This window comes from Centroberyx affinis, unplaced genomic scaffold (assembly GCF_046629955.1).
Source record: "Centroberyx affinis isolate AG114_WGS23_722 - 3 ecotype Tasmania unplaced genomic scaffold, CSIRO-AGI_Caff_v1 ptg000987l_1, whole genome shotgun sequence".
Classification (NCBI taxonomy): Eukaryota; Metazoa; Chordata; class Actinopteri; order Beryciformes; family Berycidae; genus Centroberyx; species Centroberyx affinis.
This window is the reverse complement of record NW_027279554.1, coordinates 81600-98266: the sequence shown is the minus strand read 5'-3', so window position 1 is coordinate 98266 and position 16667 is coordinate 81600. Positions and strand designations below refer to the sequence as shown.

Here is a 16667-nt window from a genome sequence, read left to right as displayed (position 1 = left end):
ACATGTCTACATGATTCTCTATATTGGAAACGTACATGACACACACTATAGCCTTCCATTGTAAAAGCAATTGAAACCTCATCTCTGTGAAATTGATACATTGTAGTCCTGCTTGTTGGCATCAATACCAATTGACCTGCTGAACTGTTGATATAGAAGAGGAAACTAACGCTGTCCCTCTAGTGGAGGATGGTCTGGTCTGAGGTGGGACTATGTGGTTACCAGGTATCAGGGGTTATATTTTACAACACTTTCTTTACAGCATCTTTTATTTACACTGATTAATGGCACCTGCCTTACTCCTGTGCAATAAATGTTATTCAGTGCTTTATTTCATGCGTTCTCGGGTATTTTCAGCACCAGCATACTTTGGGTTATATGAACATAAAAATATTTATTTAATGGTGCGTTTCTACAGTATGCATGTCCAGTTGCTGTATCTGTTCCACATATGCATTACATGACATTATGTTTTGAATATTAAGATTGTATTAAGATTAAGTTAATAAATTACTGTTACTGTTTCTGTCACCATGTGAAGTACTCACACACAAGTTTACTTTGTCCTGCCAGGACTGCAGCTGAGATTATTTGCAGTTGTCTTTGGTTTTAAATGGAATAAAGTAAATGAATAAAAATGCAAAGCTACATAAGACATTTAATTTGAAATCAAGCTTTTTTGAATCAACTTTGACATTTTGGTTTTATTTTGAGTGAACAATTTGTAGAAAAACAATTGCGCTTCTTTTCCTGAAATGATGCTACCATACAGAATAAATCACTTTTTGAAGTGATGATTCTACACTTTGTTTCATTTACTTAACGAAAATATGTTCCATATATGCAAATCTGAACTCTGTTAGTTCTCACTCTGTACAATGAGACAAAATCTCACATTCATTAAGTTTTGTAGGAAATATAATTAACCACATTTCAAACAATTTACAGAGATTTACAGCATACACTGAAGTCAGTGTGACTTCATGTCAGTTTCATCCTCTCTCCTTTTTATTTGGGATGACAGAGCCAGAAAGGCAGTCAGGTTTGTAGGATCTTATGAAAAAGGGGTTTATCTTTGGTACATAGTATAGAACACACAGCACAAAATAACTGAAAAGGCACTTCAGCTGAACAAAATCCGGATTCTGATTTGCTTTGGGCTGTTATTGTGATTTTCTATGAAAACCTGGAGCAGCTTTTATTGAAGTAAAGTATAAATGGAGAAAAGGAAATGCAGGCATGTGTACAAGGAGAGTGGGATAAACAAACATCTCCGGTCATTATGTATCTTTTCAGAAATGTGAGTACACGTCTCTGAAAATAACAGAACATCTCTCAGGCATAAAAACAGTTACACACCGGAACAAGATGGATTTTGCAGCACGTAAAAACATTGTTTTGTGTTTTTCAATTTGAAGGGGCAGACTCCCTCCGATGGAGATGTGACTAGCACAAAACATTCTCACAAGACTAGAGGTTAATGGATTGAAGGCACCAGAAGCCGCAGCCCCTGAGAAGAAACTGTGAAGAACGTTGTGTGCTCTGGGGAAGGGAGATATCCAACAGTCTCTCTGTCTCTGCCAGAGTGGCTCTCAATTCCCTGCGGGCCCCTTTAGATTCGAGTCCTTCAGAGACTGGTGGACGGCCCCCGCCTGGAGGTTGCAGGCTGACGGGTCGCAGTAACCGTTGGGACCAGCCGTACCGGGAGGCCCGGGCACACCGGGCTGTCCGTGAACGCCTGGAGGTCCCCTCTCTCCGTCCCGTCCGTCCTGACCGTAACCGGGCTTCCCTGGCTCACCTGTGATCGCAAAAAACGGATTAGTAACAATCAGATTCAACAAGAGCAGAATTTAAAAAGGCGAACGCTACTGACCAGGCAGGCCGGGAGGTCCTGGTTGACCCTTAGCCCCTCGCACAGTGGGCCCTCTGGAACCTCTGTCACCCATTTCACCTGCAACACACACACATATTATGTTATTAGAACTAGTTTTAAGCTTCATTTCGAATTAAAAGGACTGACTCTTGACAATCAATCCATTACCTTTGGGTCCTTTGTTTCCCAAAAGTCCTGGTGGCCCTTTGAGTCCTGGGAGGCCTCTTGTGCCGGCCTGCCCGGGGAAGCCATTGTCTCCTGGAGGCCCAGGAGGACCTGGAGGTCCAGGTTTGCCAGGTAGACCAGCTACGCCAGACTCCGGCCTCCTTAGACTAGCAGCTAACTGAGCCAGCTGTTCTGTTGGAGGAAAGAAAATGACGAGCATGAACCGGCAACATGCAAAACAGGCAACAATACTGTACATTAATCCCATCTAATCAATTACAGTTAAATATCATCGAGGGAATTTTCAAGAGCTAAAAACTGAAAGACTGTTAATTATATTTCATTCTAAGCCTTGCCACTGCACAAGAAGACTCATATTTCTGAAACCCCTTGGCAGCATTCATGGCGTTGACGGTCCAACAGTTTCAGTACTTCAGAGTGAAACAGAGCGAGGTGAATCTCTGGTCACGATATCCTCTTGAGCTTTTTGTGTTTTCCAACCTTTTCAATAGAACCGCAGTAAATTGAGCAGAAAGTTAATAATACCCCTCATTTCAAGCAATCAGTGACAGACAATGTATATCCTTGTTATAGAGGATCTAATATTTATCTCATGTGGCTCTTTCCTGCATGGTATTTTGCACTTCAAATTCCAGTTTTCAGCCTCCTGATGAAAATTCATGCAGCGGCTGCTTGACTGCTCTTTTTTTTTTAAGATTTCTTATCCAGGCAGACTCTTCGCTTGGAGCAGAGAAGTGCAAGTCTGCTGGAGGTGAAATTAATTTTTCAGCACATCGGGTATAAAAAAGTCATGAGTTTAGGAGATGAGTTGTGAAGAAGTAAGAGCAAAGAATGAAGAGAACAGAGGTTGTGACTTCAGTGGAACATTTCTAAGGCTCAGAAAAGAAATCTGGGGTCTTTCATCCATCAAATAAACAAAGGTTGAAGCATATTTCATGTTTTGGTTATGAGACCTCCTTTTTGAGCGTAAGATTATTCTGTAATCGCCCAGAGCAATGGGATAACAGTGGGGTGACTATATGGGTGGTAGTATAATGCGGCATTCTGGGAAAGATTAAAGTCGTGAAATGAGGTACAAGGGAAAGATAAATGGGGTCAAAAAAGAAAAAGTATTATCAATCCCTACCTTGCATGACTCGCATGCAGACTTGTCTGATGTGCTGATCGCTTGGTTCTTTACCCTGGAGGAAAAGATGACACAATCGTTTTTTATGACTGTCTCGTAACATTCACATCCAGATTCCATAGCGCTGTTGCCATGAGAAAATTAATCACCAGTTTTCATTACACTTCAATTGAAGGATCTCACGCTCCTCTATTGGTTGAGAAGTTTCTACCATCCTTGGGCTTATAAAAAACACTTCAAAAATGCATGGGGGTCAAGCTAAAAACGAGGCTGCTTTTCTTCCTCAAAACATTTTGGAATTCAAGGTTTTCACGGTAGGTAGAATTTGTGCTGGGATTTTATTGATTCCCGTACGGAAATTTTCTTTTCGCTTGCTCCCTCCACTGGGAGGTCAGAGGTCAGATTCAGCTGAAGAACTGCATCCCCTAAGCTGGTAGGGATTCAGGCCCTGGTGTACTACAGCCTTGGATGGGTGCAAAAACTTCAGCGTCTTGCTCAAGGACACTTATGATGTGTATCCTGATACGGATTCCCCAGAGAGTGAAGTGTTTTCTGCAAGACTCACCGCTGGACCCTGGGACCCGCGGACTCCAGTTGCTCCCCTGTTCCCCTGCATGCCACGTGGTCCGGGGCTGCCAGGGGGCCCCTCGATACCAGGCTGGCCTCGGCTTCCTTCAGGTCCTCTGTTGCCAGCCTCACCGGGGTTGCCGACCTTGACAGAAAGGAAGGTACCAGATCGGATAAATATCACACAACTGCAACAAAATACAAATACTTTACAGTGATATTGAGATGACATTTGAGTGTAAATCTGTTTGAACTCACCGCTCCTTTAGGTCCGGGTTCTCCTGGTTCACCCTATCAGAACATTGACAAAACAGAGGAGGCAAGCAGGGAAACTTTAAAGTATGGTGAGATGCTATTGTGGAGAGAAATGTTGAATAGTTGCATGAAATGAATAGTGTATGTGCTTGCATAACAACTTACAACATCCCCTTTGTCTCCAGGGTTTCCCTCAGCACCTTGTTCTCCCTATGAAAATAGATGAGTCTGTAAATCATTTATGTAAAGCGACCCACTTAGTATCGCAAATCTGTAAAGCCAAACAAATAAATGCCAGTGATTGTTTGTCATTATCATGTAATTGTTTGTGGAGAGAATGGTCATTTTGAATTTGGATTTCATACCTGCTCTCCTTTAGGTCCTGCTTCTCCAGCTCCTCCCTGAAACATTCAAAAACTTAACTTGAAATGAACTGCAAAAGTGGATATCATTTCTAACATTATTGATTAATTATAGAATATTGTGTGTTATGCCTCTACAGGGCAGCAGAACATCTGAATGCACCACACTAGAGGGAGCTGAGAATCTGTTACTGTCAGGCTTTTGTTTTTGTCTTACTGTACAAGATAATGGGGTTCAATTATACTCCAGCACCACATCTTTGTGGTCTTTGAGTGTTTTCTTACCCTCTCTCCTTTCACCCCAGGCAGGCCGGGAGGTCCGGGAAGACCGGGGAGACCGAGGTCACCCTTGGGTCCCTGCAAAACACCAAGCTCATTTGAGTCATCATGTCTGAGTGGACACATCTGACACATTAAGTATACTGTATATGCTGGGATATAAAAAAACCCTTCTTTATGGGTATTTTGCAACAAAAAGAATACACCTTAGCTCTTCATTAAAACATATAAAATAAAGGTTAAGAGTTAAGAGAATATGTTGTGTGCCACAATGTGTCTGCCCATTGTGCACATAATTAACTTCTAACATGGCTTAGCATTGCTCCATATTTTCTTGGGTGTGTTTGTGCACCCTGCCCCGCACACCTTTGATCAGTGACCATCTATCTGAGGAATGCCAGGGGAACAGAGAGCTCTTTCAGCCTGCTGGTTACCAGTCCGGCGTCTCCCCTTACTGTGAAAATAGCTCTCATGTGAGATCCAGTCTAGGCCTATTCTCTGGGAAATTCCAGTGTAACAACAGCCAGGTCCACACAGTCTGAGGCTTCAGCTTCCCTCCTTTTCAGGTTCTGTCATCGTCGGTGTCTAAAATGTCAGTACTAATTATAGTTTGGCAGCTTCAGCCTTGTTTGTGTATCCTCTATCTATTCTCTATCTATCTTTTGTGTTACTTACTTACTTATGATCTGCACCCAAATGTTGTATATATTCACACACACTGATAAGAGTTTTATGAGTAGATGGAAAATATTATTTTTGCAGCCTTCTTAATCCATGAAAACTCAGAATGAAGAACTTTTTTACACCACTGGATACAAACATTCTAAACATGAAGAAAACTTTTATATCTACGATAAGCTCTACATTCAAAATTCAAAAGTTACTATGGTCATTAGAGACGCATACTGTAATACCCATATCAAATTACCACTCTTAAGTCATGAAAATGTAGGAAGTAATGGAATTCCCATTTTACAATATACAGTATGTTAAAAGTTCATCATTATTTGATTACCTTCACTATCATTCCAGTTACACTATAAAAGGACTGAAGTGTAGTTGTGTAACTAGTTTATCACAATGCATGTGTGTCACTTTTAATACAACATGTTAATTATGTTACACATATTGTCACAACATATGGTCACAACACACAAACGTGTGTTGTGACACAAACGTGTGTTGTCCCAAATAAAACACACAGATGGGTTGAAAATGACATGAAAATGATCCTTTGAGTATCATTGTAGAGAGTAAAGTAAAGTTGGTGTTGTCTTCCTTAGCGATTTATGTCGTTGTGCTCCACACCTCGTGTGTGAACAACTTACCCTGGCACCTGGCTTGCCGACGGCACCTAATGGGCCTCGTTCTCCTACATCTCCCTGCAGGACGGAAAAGGAAATGATAAGAGGGCAAAAGTGGCTAAAATGAACCAACAAATAGATTTAAAACAAGGAGATTCAAACAGGAGTAACACTTACAGGCCCACCGATCGGCCCGACGGGTCCCACTTCTCCCTGTTCTCCCTGCTCTCCCTGTGGTGTGACAAGGAAACGACATGATCACACAACAGACACAACAGAGGAGACATAAATCATGATAGTACTTCATGTGTTGCTCCTACTCACTGGTTTGCCAGCAGAACCCATTGTTCCAAGGAAGCCCGGCTGACCGGCGTCTCCCTGTACAGAAACAACCAAAGTGAGTCTCAGATTTTGACAACTGTTCAAAAAAAGCAAATACAGGGCAAGAAACAACTGTTAATATTTAATCACTGATAGAGCAAACAACCTTAGGGCCACCCAAGCCTTTTGGTCCAGGTGAGCCAGGCAGCCCCTGTAAAAACAGAGAAAATGTCTTGAGGAGATACAACAAGAACCAGGATAAAATGTCTTGTAAGCATCATAGCAAAGAGAAAATATGTCTGGTTGGTCAAGCAGAAATTTCAAAAAGTCTTAGAGGGGAAAACAACCCAATGTGAGAAAGATTCATTCATGATGCTGTCAAACTGTGAGCTGTGCTGCATAAAGGAGGCTGGGTTTGTTTGAGCTTTTGACCCAGATGAGTTTAATTTGATAAAAGCTGCTCTCAGTATTTAAATCAGGTAATGACTCTTATGGCCAGAAAATCATTCTCAACACTGGCACAGTCAGCGTGTTCATCTTTGCCGATTGATTCTCAATAGTGCTTTTCATCAGACTAATCACAGATTAGGGGGCTGGAGAAACTCTGCTCTCTAACTTCTGGCTGAAGAAATCAGTAATTGACGTGTTACGGCATAATCTATGTGTATAATAACATGTAAATGGTGAAATGTAATAGTATTCCCTTGAAATGAAGCTCTAGAAACTTTATTATATATTATGTCATAACGGCAAATAAGTGTGACTATAAAACTCTCATGACTGCTGCCTGGTACTGTGATGCACATGTGGTGATACTGTATTGTGGTATTGCAAAGTGCGTGTGAGGGGTTTTCTCAGGTGGATCCAGTCAGAGTCAGTCTTGAATGTCCGGGGGTCATAGGTCATACTTACAGGAAGTCCCTGAAGCCCAATCTCTCCAGGAGCTCCTGCCTTCCCAATCCCTCCCTGCAGGGAAACAGTCAGATAGTGATGAAATGCAGACAATACTCCTAACAGAAAAGTAAGCGATCCTGGATAGTAAGATTTATCATAAACTGTAGTTACACTGCTGTAAAACTAATATGCTGTACCTTAGCTCCTGGCATCCCAGGAATACCCTCGCGACCATCCACACCTGGTAAACCCTGGTGATGAAAAGGACGACCTCAGACATAATGTATATGAACCCTAAAGCTTTATTTGTCATTATTGATAGGGACACTTACAGCCTCTCCCTTGGGACCTGGAAGACCTGTGATTCCTCTTGGCCCTTGAACACCCTGAAGACAAAACAATGAGGCATTTAGTCCATTTGTTACAATTGTACAAAGAAAATATGGTAAATCAAATGTTGTATCAACTATTTTGAATGTGTGTTGTCTGATACTAACCATTTCACCTCTAGGCCCAGACTCGCCCATCCCGCCTCTCTGGCCTTGATCTCCCTGAAATAATGAATGGAACCATTATAGATGACTCACGTCACATTTACTGGAAAACAAAACCATTTACATAATGAAACAAACTTACAGTGGCTCCTGCAACCCCCTGGGGACCTGGGTCTCCGTCATGGCCTCGAGCTCCCTGCCAGAGAATAATATTAGTATCAGTCTGTTTTGAAGGATAAACATATTTACAGACCGCTAACCAGAGAATCTGGTTACAAAGGAACTTGCGGCAAAAACTGACGGACATGAAAGCTGCAAACATCCCAGAAACACTTACCATCTCTCCCTTGGGACCCATCATTCCCGTAGCTCCGCGAATTCCCTGGGGACCCTGCAGTAACAAACAGATTAATAGTAGAATTAGACCTTAAGTGAGTAGAAAAGGAGAAACTGACACATGAAAGGACAAATTATAACTTGAAAGGCTTTAATATCATCTGAAAAAACAGTAGGAGTATCAGCAGGAGGATCTAACCGTTGGCCCTTGGGATCCGACTTCTCCTGGACTTCCCTGGTCTCCTTCCTCACCCTGAGGATGAGATGGATAAATGACATCAGCAGCAGCAAAACAGCATCAAGTCAAACACACAAAACACTGAACAGCAATATTAATATGATTCTAACAGGTAGAAAAGAATGCAAGCATATCCTGACACATGGTGCGATTCTTTTGGAGGAATGTAAAAATAGAGGGTATCATAGGCGCTCCAATTATCTGTGTGCTTATTAGGAAATGAGGCAGCAATTATGAAATGTGTTTAATACCTCATTTTTTTAATGAATTGCAAGGGGGCAAAAGCAAAGGTTTCACCACAAATTTAGATTACCATTATTATGCGTTGGAAATGACAAATGAGTTGTATGCTGAGTGTGCGGTTCCCTGTAAGAGAGAAGCTAGGCCGGGTCTAAGGCTGTGTCAATGTTTTTCTAGCATCAAAAAAAGCAATTTCCTCTTTTTAATTATGTGTTTATTGGATTTTGCTATTAAGGCAAGTCAACAGTAAATATAATCATATATTGCAGAACAAACAGCACAACAGAAATGAACACGATAAAACAGGTCAGTGTTTGTTTACATCACAGAGCAAACGGAGACGAGAGGGATTTTCAACATATTACTAATTCTGTTTGGTTGTTGTTTTTTCTGATCTCTGATTCCTCTAATGAAGACAATCTTTCTTTCTCTAAGGGTGGAAAACCTGGGTCTCTCAAGTGGTATTTCAAGGGCGAACCAAAATAATGAGATTTTTTTTGTTTTTGTTTTCAAATACAAAGAGTGACATTTCTTCAACTGTTGGTGGTCTGATAGAGATATGGATATTTAATTGGGTGAAAAAAATCCAATAGGAAATTTAAAAAATTATGTCTGTATTCATTCTCTTATAAGCAAATGAATGACCAGTATCTTATATATATCTTATTATTATATCCTATCATTTTTTCAGTTAACTCAGGAGAGTATTTTGGGAAATAAAGACTTTAAAATTCACTGTCAGCACTGGATGTTTCTGAGAAAATGTACATGGAAGAGTGTAAGAGGGCCACGGTGTCAGTTGGTGCATCTGAGTGAGCACATCTGTCCTTTTACGACCGTGTTCCACTATGCATTCTTTCAAAAACATACTTGTGATTTTTCTATTTCAAGATTTTTCTTCAGTGACCCTGAATAACACACTTTCAGCACCAGCAAAACATTCGGTTAGTCCATCGTTACAAGTGTTAACTCTGGATGTGCGGAGAGTGGAAAAGATGCAAAAGCGCCCTAAAAGGAAAATTTCATTGAAGGAGAAAATCCCAGGGACAGAGCGCAGACTGACAGTAAATCATATTATGGCAGGAGGTGATAAGAGGAGATAGGCCCAGACTCATTTCCATTTATATGGTGCATGGACACATTACGGGGAAAGTGTAGTTGTGTTTGAACGTCATTTCAAATAAATCATATTCCATGCATTACAAGGAGTCAGAGGCATTACACACAGCCATATATCACTTCCTCTTGAAATACAGCGGCGCAAATGATACTTGTCTCGGAGGAGCCAGGGATCCCCTTATTCACTTTGAAGTCGGACATATTTTTTCCTGATGTGGAACGTTGTGGCATGTGTGAGAGTTGTGAAGAGAAATTCCTGTTTTTGTGTAACAATTGATGTGGTTTTATGTGAGTATAAATCTATTGTGATGATCTACGTAATGTTTACTATAGGGTGTTCCATATGAGCAGGAATATCCATGGGACTCAAAGCAAGGATTTATCCCTAAATTGAATACATCTTACCTTGTGCCCTTGCTTCCCAGGTTCTCCCGCTTCTCCTTTTACACCTTTGTGGCCCTGGAAACATACAGAACAAGCATGTGGCCAGACTGGAGGGAGCGCCAATTAAACACAACACTGTAACTTATAACACAAAGTCATTAACATCAACCCTTCAACCCTTCTACTCACCTTCATGCCAGGCAGGCCAGGATGACCGGGGGTCCCAGGTGGACAAGAGTTTGGGCACTAGACAACGATGTAAAGGTAAAAGTCAGATAATATTTCTGATATGTCATGCAAAAAACTCAGAAACTCAAATTTCAGAAAATAAAGCCTTACCAGATCAGCACTGCCTAGCATTCCAGCTGCTCCCTAAAATTGAGAGAAAATATGATAGACAGCTCCTTCAAAGTGCAATCGACAGGACTAACAACAAGGTAAATAATGAGCTGGTAAATCATAAGAGAAAGGACATCCATGTGCAGTGGTGGCATCACTAACTGAGCTAGACGTTTCATACCTGGATCATGCTCGTTCCCTGGTGAGATATTAAGTCTAGCCTGTGCTACTTACTCTGGGCCCTGCTGGTCCTCGAGGTCCCTGTGGCCCCCTCACACCCATGGATCCCTGTGGTGAGAGACAGAAAATGTGTCAAGAAATACACAAGTAGAATGCGTTGCCCTCTCTCCATCATCGCTGGATACTGAATATTATCACGTACGACCCTTTTAGAGAGATGAGACTCGAGCCTGGAGCTATATTCCATCCAGAGGCTCAATAGCAGTTGCTGCATCACTCTGGGCCTCCTGGTATAGATAAGGTTTGGCTATTATTTTCTCTGGTGTAGTGGGTATAGTATATACTCTGGTATGATATATAAAAGGTATTATCAAAGTATTGAAATTTGCCTAAAAACATAAATTTACTACTAGCTTATAATGAGAACCTCACTGTAAAATATCCAACTCTATCTCTATCTGTGTCTTTCATGTCATATTCATAAGGTGGTAATTACGTGTTGAACAATAGTTTCCTTTCAATTTTGCCTTTCTGACACAGCTAACACGTCTGATACCAGGTCCTTTCAATGCACTCAATCAGATTTTAGGTAGTAGTGTCGATTCTGCTTCAGAATATAGATAAACAGATAGATACAGGGGGGAATAGGTTCTAGAGAAAAAAACTTCATCACCCACCTGCTAAATGTTAAAACACACTTTCAGGGCACTTTTAATTGTCTAATCTTACTGTGGAAGTCCATGCTTTCACATATAGTGACAGGAGAATGGTAATTGAAGTAAGTGAACTACACACTGTATTTCATAATCATGTGTGATGGAGTCTAACGCACACTGATATTGGCTAATATAACCCAAGGGCAAAATTAGAAAACATTATTCAAAGCCCTTAACTATAAACTCAAGATGAATTCTGGGTGACATACAATATGAAATATACCAAAAAAAAATTCTTGAGGCAATTTAGTCAGATGAAACACTGAAGGTAAACATTTTTAAATGTCATATTTCTGTTAATTGATTTTTTTAGCTTCACATAAATCTCTAGCATTTCTTAGGACGTAACGTGTAAAAAATGAATTTGAAATTCCTTAATAGCACAAGAAAATGTGCAAAAAGTTAAGGGGTTAAATACTTTTTGAGTGACTATATACTGTATACAGTGTGTGTGAGCATGTGTGTGTTGTCATAGACTTGTGAGGTTTCTTTTTCAGTCGCCATATTTCTCTTTGTAGGAAAACCACTGTCCAGTCCACTGTCATGTCAGTATTTGATTTTTGGCTCTGTACTTGCATTCTACCTCTTCTACCTTGAAGCCCCTGGCTGCAGTTTATCACAGTGACCTGCGTTTTATCGCAGGAAATAAATTTCACACTCACCGTTGTAAATAAAATGAAAAAGTAGGATGGTCCTCTCTAGCAAAAAGAAGGGAACTTCATTGCACTGTGTCTATCTATAAAGCTCTACTCCTGAAACTACCCCAGTATCTCTCATCCCTACTTGCTTTTAAATCCAGTACCAGGTCACAGGACTGGTTAGTCTTATACTCCACACATAAATATTAACCTTGGCAAGACTGGTTTCCAGTACCATGCACCTTATAAATGGAATGAATTACAAAGGACATTGAAATAATAATTTTTAGCCCCCCCTGAATGCTTTAATCACTGATATTTTCTATTTTTGTAGTTGTATACTTTATTGTCCCCGTTGTGACTGTTTTTTTTAGTTTGTCTCTGTATGTTGCCTGACTGTTGACAGTAACATGTGACTGAATGGTCCTTTTTTGTCTAACACGTTTTTGTTGTTCTCAGGTCCCTCTGGAAAAAGAAATCTCAATCTCAGTGAGACTAGCTGATCAAATAAAGGCTTCTATCTATCTCTGTCAGTTCAGCAGGGACCTGACACTCATTACAGTACAATTACATCATGCTTTATATGAATCAAACTATGACTTAGCAACGATGGAAGATCTTTCCAAATTGCCATAGACAGGTTTCTTGTTTACCAGAGTACTGGGCTGAGCCAGTCAGGTATCCTCAATAAAACACAACACAGTCCCCCCGCAAACTGTTGCTCTAAAGAATACAATGGGACTCGATGATGATAACACTGCTGCTGCTATTGTCACAATTTCCCCTGACACATTGTTCACTTAAGACTGACCATCTTTCCACTTTTTGCTAGCATGGCTAACAAACAATGAAGTCTGCCCTCTTACCTCTTACTAATCAATGATAGTTTATGATGCTGTAGAGAAACCGGTCTATATTCTGGTCTTGAGTCCATAATTAACACACTGTAACAGTCAGTTGCTCTGTCTGTGTTTCTGTCTGTCTGTCTGTCTGTCTGTCTGTCTGTCTGTACTCACATGTGGCCCAACTTTGCCCACTTCACCCAGAAGTCCTCCAGGCCCCGGCGGTCCCTGGTCAAAGTCACATTTACATAGTGTTGGTATATTTCAATGGTAACACAATTATGACAAAGATTATCTAAATTCAAGTATTAGAATATAAAGTATAGCACTGACATTGGCATTATAACATGTAACTTAAATGACTTACAGGGGGTCCATCTGGCCCAACACCCTAAATAGAGACAAACACACAATGACTCAATTTGCTGGACACATGACAAGAAATACTATGACAACTTCAAGACCAGAGATTTACTTTTTACAAACTGTCAAAAGTTGCTAAGATTCAATTATACGCAAATCTATGTAGTATTTTGGTACCTGGTCTTTGTGAATTGCATTCATGTACATAAATCATTATACTGGTTAAAAAAAAAATCATTCATCCTATGTTGTAAGTTTACTGGACAACAATTTAGAATGTAAAACTTTGGCTAGGAGGTAAAACATCATGTTAGACTATGTGCTTTCTGATAGACCTCTCTGGATCTGATGCTTGATTTTACAGGTTCAGAAAGGAAATGTAACTCACAGCTGATCCACGAGGTCCAGATTTTCCAGGTTCACCCTACAGATCAAAGAAAAACAGAAAAACACAGAAAATTGGATAATTATACAAGTGAGACAAAGAGAATAGAATATAAAACTAATCTTATTCCCCCAGCAAAAACAATAATAAACGTGACAACAATGCATTATGAATTTAACATTGTGTTTTTCCAAATAGAAATTCTTTCATCATATCAAACACCACATTTCCAAATTTCAGTCATTTCAGTATGTACATTGAGATAAATACTGTGTTCGGTTAAAATAAAGCTGTCTGAGACCTCAGACAGACTGAGTTAACATTCCTCCAGCTTATCCCATGACTGAGCCCGGGCACACTTGACCCAGCAATGTTTAGCTTAATGAGGACCGATGTTGGGGCTTCATTCCCCACGGAGATTACACAGAACACTTGCAGGATTAAGTCTCATTTGTCATGAGGAATTGCTTTACGCATTGTAACTCTCACTGTCATGCCAAAAGACCGGACAGCCGCTTGGCACCATTTCACCGAGAGTCTCTGAAGCAGGAAAAGGGAAGGCTCATTAGTCACTCACTTTCTGTCCAGGGGGACCGTCAGGCCCGGCATCTCCAATAGGGCCGGTCAAACCCTGCAGAGAGGAGAGATCAGGCTTAACTAATACATCATAACAAACCTTAGAGCACCTTCTGCTGAAAGGGGCTAAGCAGCGCTCTTCAACCTCTGCATTATCACCTTGCTGAAAAATCATGGGCAACGTAAATGTACCTGCAATAAACCACCTCTAACATACTACTCTTCTGTAATAATACTTCTGTCTATTTTTATGAATTTGAAACTGCTGCTTTGTCATGTCAGCATTAGATCACCATGTCTTACATCAGTGGTACATGGCCATATTTCTGTGGGAGGAGCACTATGATGTTAATATTCATGAGTGGGCTAACTCGACTAACCCCCCCCCCCCCCCTCTGAAGTGCTTCAATAAATACTGGAGTGCAGCTTCATGTTCATCAGTCACATCGAAATCAAAGCTCAGTGGGATTATATGTGACCTCGACATCAGCTCCATATTCTTCTTCTTCTATGAAATCTATGCTGCAACACCCTATCATTTCATCTAGTCCAAAAGTATTTTGGACACATCATGACCTCCACCAGACAGTCTTCAACCTAACAGACACACAGCAGAGTCAGCACCAGGGCAGAGGTGAAAACTCTCAGACTGTAAACCAAGTGGAGAGCAGCATTCCTTTGGCCCATTTCAAACAAACCCAGTGACAGAAATCATTCCACACCATGTTGAGGATTCTCAACAGGAGACACCAACAGAAAGCAACCAACAATACTGGCATTGTTTTAGAAATCCTGCTAGATGCACTCAAGGTATAACAACTGTAATGAATCATGATGACTGTATAATAAGCAATAGATTTGATAACAGTTTGGAAGAATTAATAACAGAAATAACAACGCAAATTTTTGAAAGAATCATTAATCTTCAATATTAATCAATACTCTATCTGTCTAAAACTTTAAAGGGAACCAAAAAAATGCCTGTCTTTGTCAGCCTATAATCATTCAGCACCAATATTATGTGTGGCTGTTTTCCTAACCTTCCTTTAACCTCTGAAGGCAGCAAAAGTTAATTACACTCATGCCTTGGCTGGACAAAATGAGTGCCATGTTACAAAGGAAATTTGGATTCGTTCCCCCTGTTTAATAAATTCCTCACGTTTTTGCACACTTTGCCCCAAGATCCTGTGCTAAATCGGAAATTTCATAGGCCTACTGTAATAACTAAGAACGTATTAACCTATTTGGTGGGAGGAACATACTTGGAGGTTCAACCCTTTGCCCTCTTGAGTCTTGAATGTAGACCTCATCGTGGCCAACTAACTATGAACAACAATGCAGCCAAACACAAAAGATTGATAACAAAAACTGTGTCTAAAATAAACTCACATCAGCTCCAGGTATTCCTGGCAATCCTGAAGAGCCGGGTTTACCTGAATCTCCATCAGGTCCCTAAAACAGAGATTCCAAATACAAACATTATTCAAGTTTTTTTTTTTTTTTTTTTTTTTTAAAAGGCCACAAATCAAAGCAATTAAATAAATGATTTCAAATTCAAATTAAATGTCATAGTTACAGGAGGGCCGTCCTCGCCTTCTGCTCCCCTGTCCCCCTGAAACAATGAAACAAAACAGCTTGAATGCTTTTAGATAGCACACATGGTGAACAATTTTCAAAGTATCTGTCACATGATATGGATAATAATACAGAACTGAGAGGACTTACAGCAATGCCATCAATTCCTGGGACACCTGCAGGTCCAGGAGGGCCAGTAGCTCCTTGGTTCCTCTGGATAAAGTAGATCAAAATAATGGGAATGTCACTTTAAATTGCTGAAAATGATCCTCATTTTTGCCTTTTCCACCTTTGCCACTAATGCACTGATACAGCCGAGTTTGAAAGTGGAAAAAATGGGAGCAGGTGCACAGCCTTACAGTCTTATAGAAGCTCAAACTGTTTCTGGAATACACTGAAATAAAGAGATAGTGGTGTGACTTATTTCAGAAATTCAAAAGCACTAGATAGCACTTTGCAAAACGGGAAGCTGAAAATGGCAACACCAGGCTGAAGTCGAGCACCTTAAGCTTTTTTCCATGATAGATGCTTAATAGAATAAAACAGTCATCTTGAACTTCTACCCGTAAGAGTAGGCTTTTGAGAAAAATGAATGTTATTATACACCACGAGCATCAGGATAACACTCACCTGCAGCTCTGCCTCGTCAATCTACAACAGAAAGAGAGACAAACAAAGAGAAAGAGAGTAAGTCTTACTTGAGCGGAGCAGATAAGGACAATCTGCAGGAATAGCACCAGAAGTGGCCCTCGAAAGCCGGGGGCCCGAACCATGATCTCCCCGTTGGCAGGAAAGGTAAAACAATTTTTAGTCCTTTCTCTGGGTTTCGTTGGGTTGACGGAGCCCCCGACAAAACAACCCAACTGAATCCGCTTCAACTATCTAGACCGTCCGAGGTACCATAGCCATCAGGGGCTCATGTATATTCATACCAGCTTCGATTTTAGGAAGGGATTGGAGGGTTTCCAAAGGGAGAGCGGGAGGGGAGGGGTTACACCGGGGAGACGACCAGTAGTCAGCAGCAGCGGGTCATTTAAGGTCTGACATGACCAATTGTTTCAGTTCACTAAATCTT

General features: G+C 40.7%; 1 protein-coding gene across 1 annotated transcript; it reads right to left on the bottom strand.

Moving 5' to 3' along the window:
* Positions 1-1592: 1592 nt before the first annotated feature.
* Positions 1593-16365, bottom strand: col9a1b (collagen, type IX, alpha 1b). Its single transcript, XM_071522441.1, has 32 exons — positions 16291-16365; positions 15743-15805; positions 15594-15629; positions 15407-15469; positions 14019-14072; positions 13445-13480; positions 13061-13084; positions 12868-12921; positions 10552-10605; positions 10318-10350; positions 10168-10224; positions 10000-10053; positions 8197-8250; positions 7999-8052; positions 7804-7857; positions 7665-7718; positions 7500-7553; positions 7365-7418; positions 7186-7239; positions 6440-6484; positions 6277-6330; positions 6130-6183; positions 5977-6030; positions 4655-4726; positions 4373-4408; positions 4173-4217; positions 4011-4043; positions 3751-3897; positions 3186-3240; positions 2042-2230; positions 1874-1951; positions 1593-1798 (listed from the first exon to the last, which is right to left on the bottom strand). Exons 1-32 carry the CDS (start codon positions 16363-16365, stop codon positions 1593-1595), a joined length of 2049 nt encoding a protein of 682 aa, XP_071378542.1.
* Between the last annotated feature and the right edge of the window lie 302 nt (positions 16366-16667).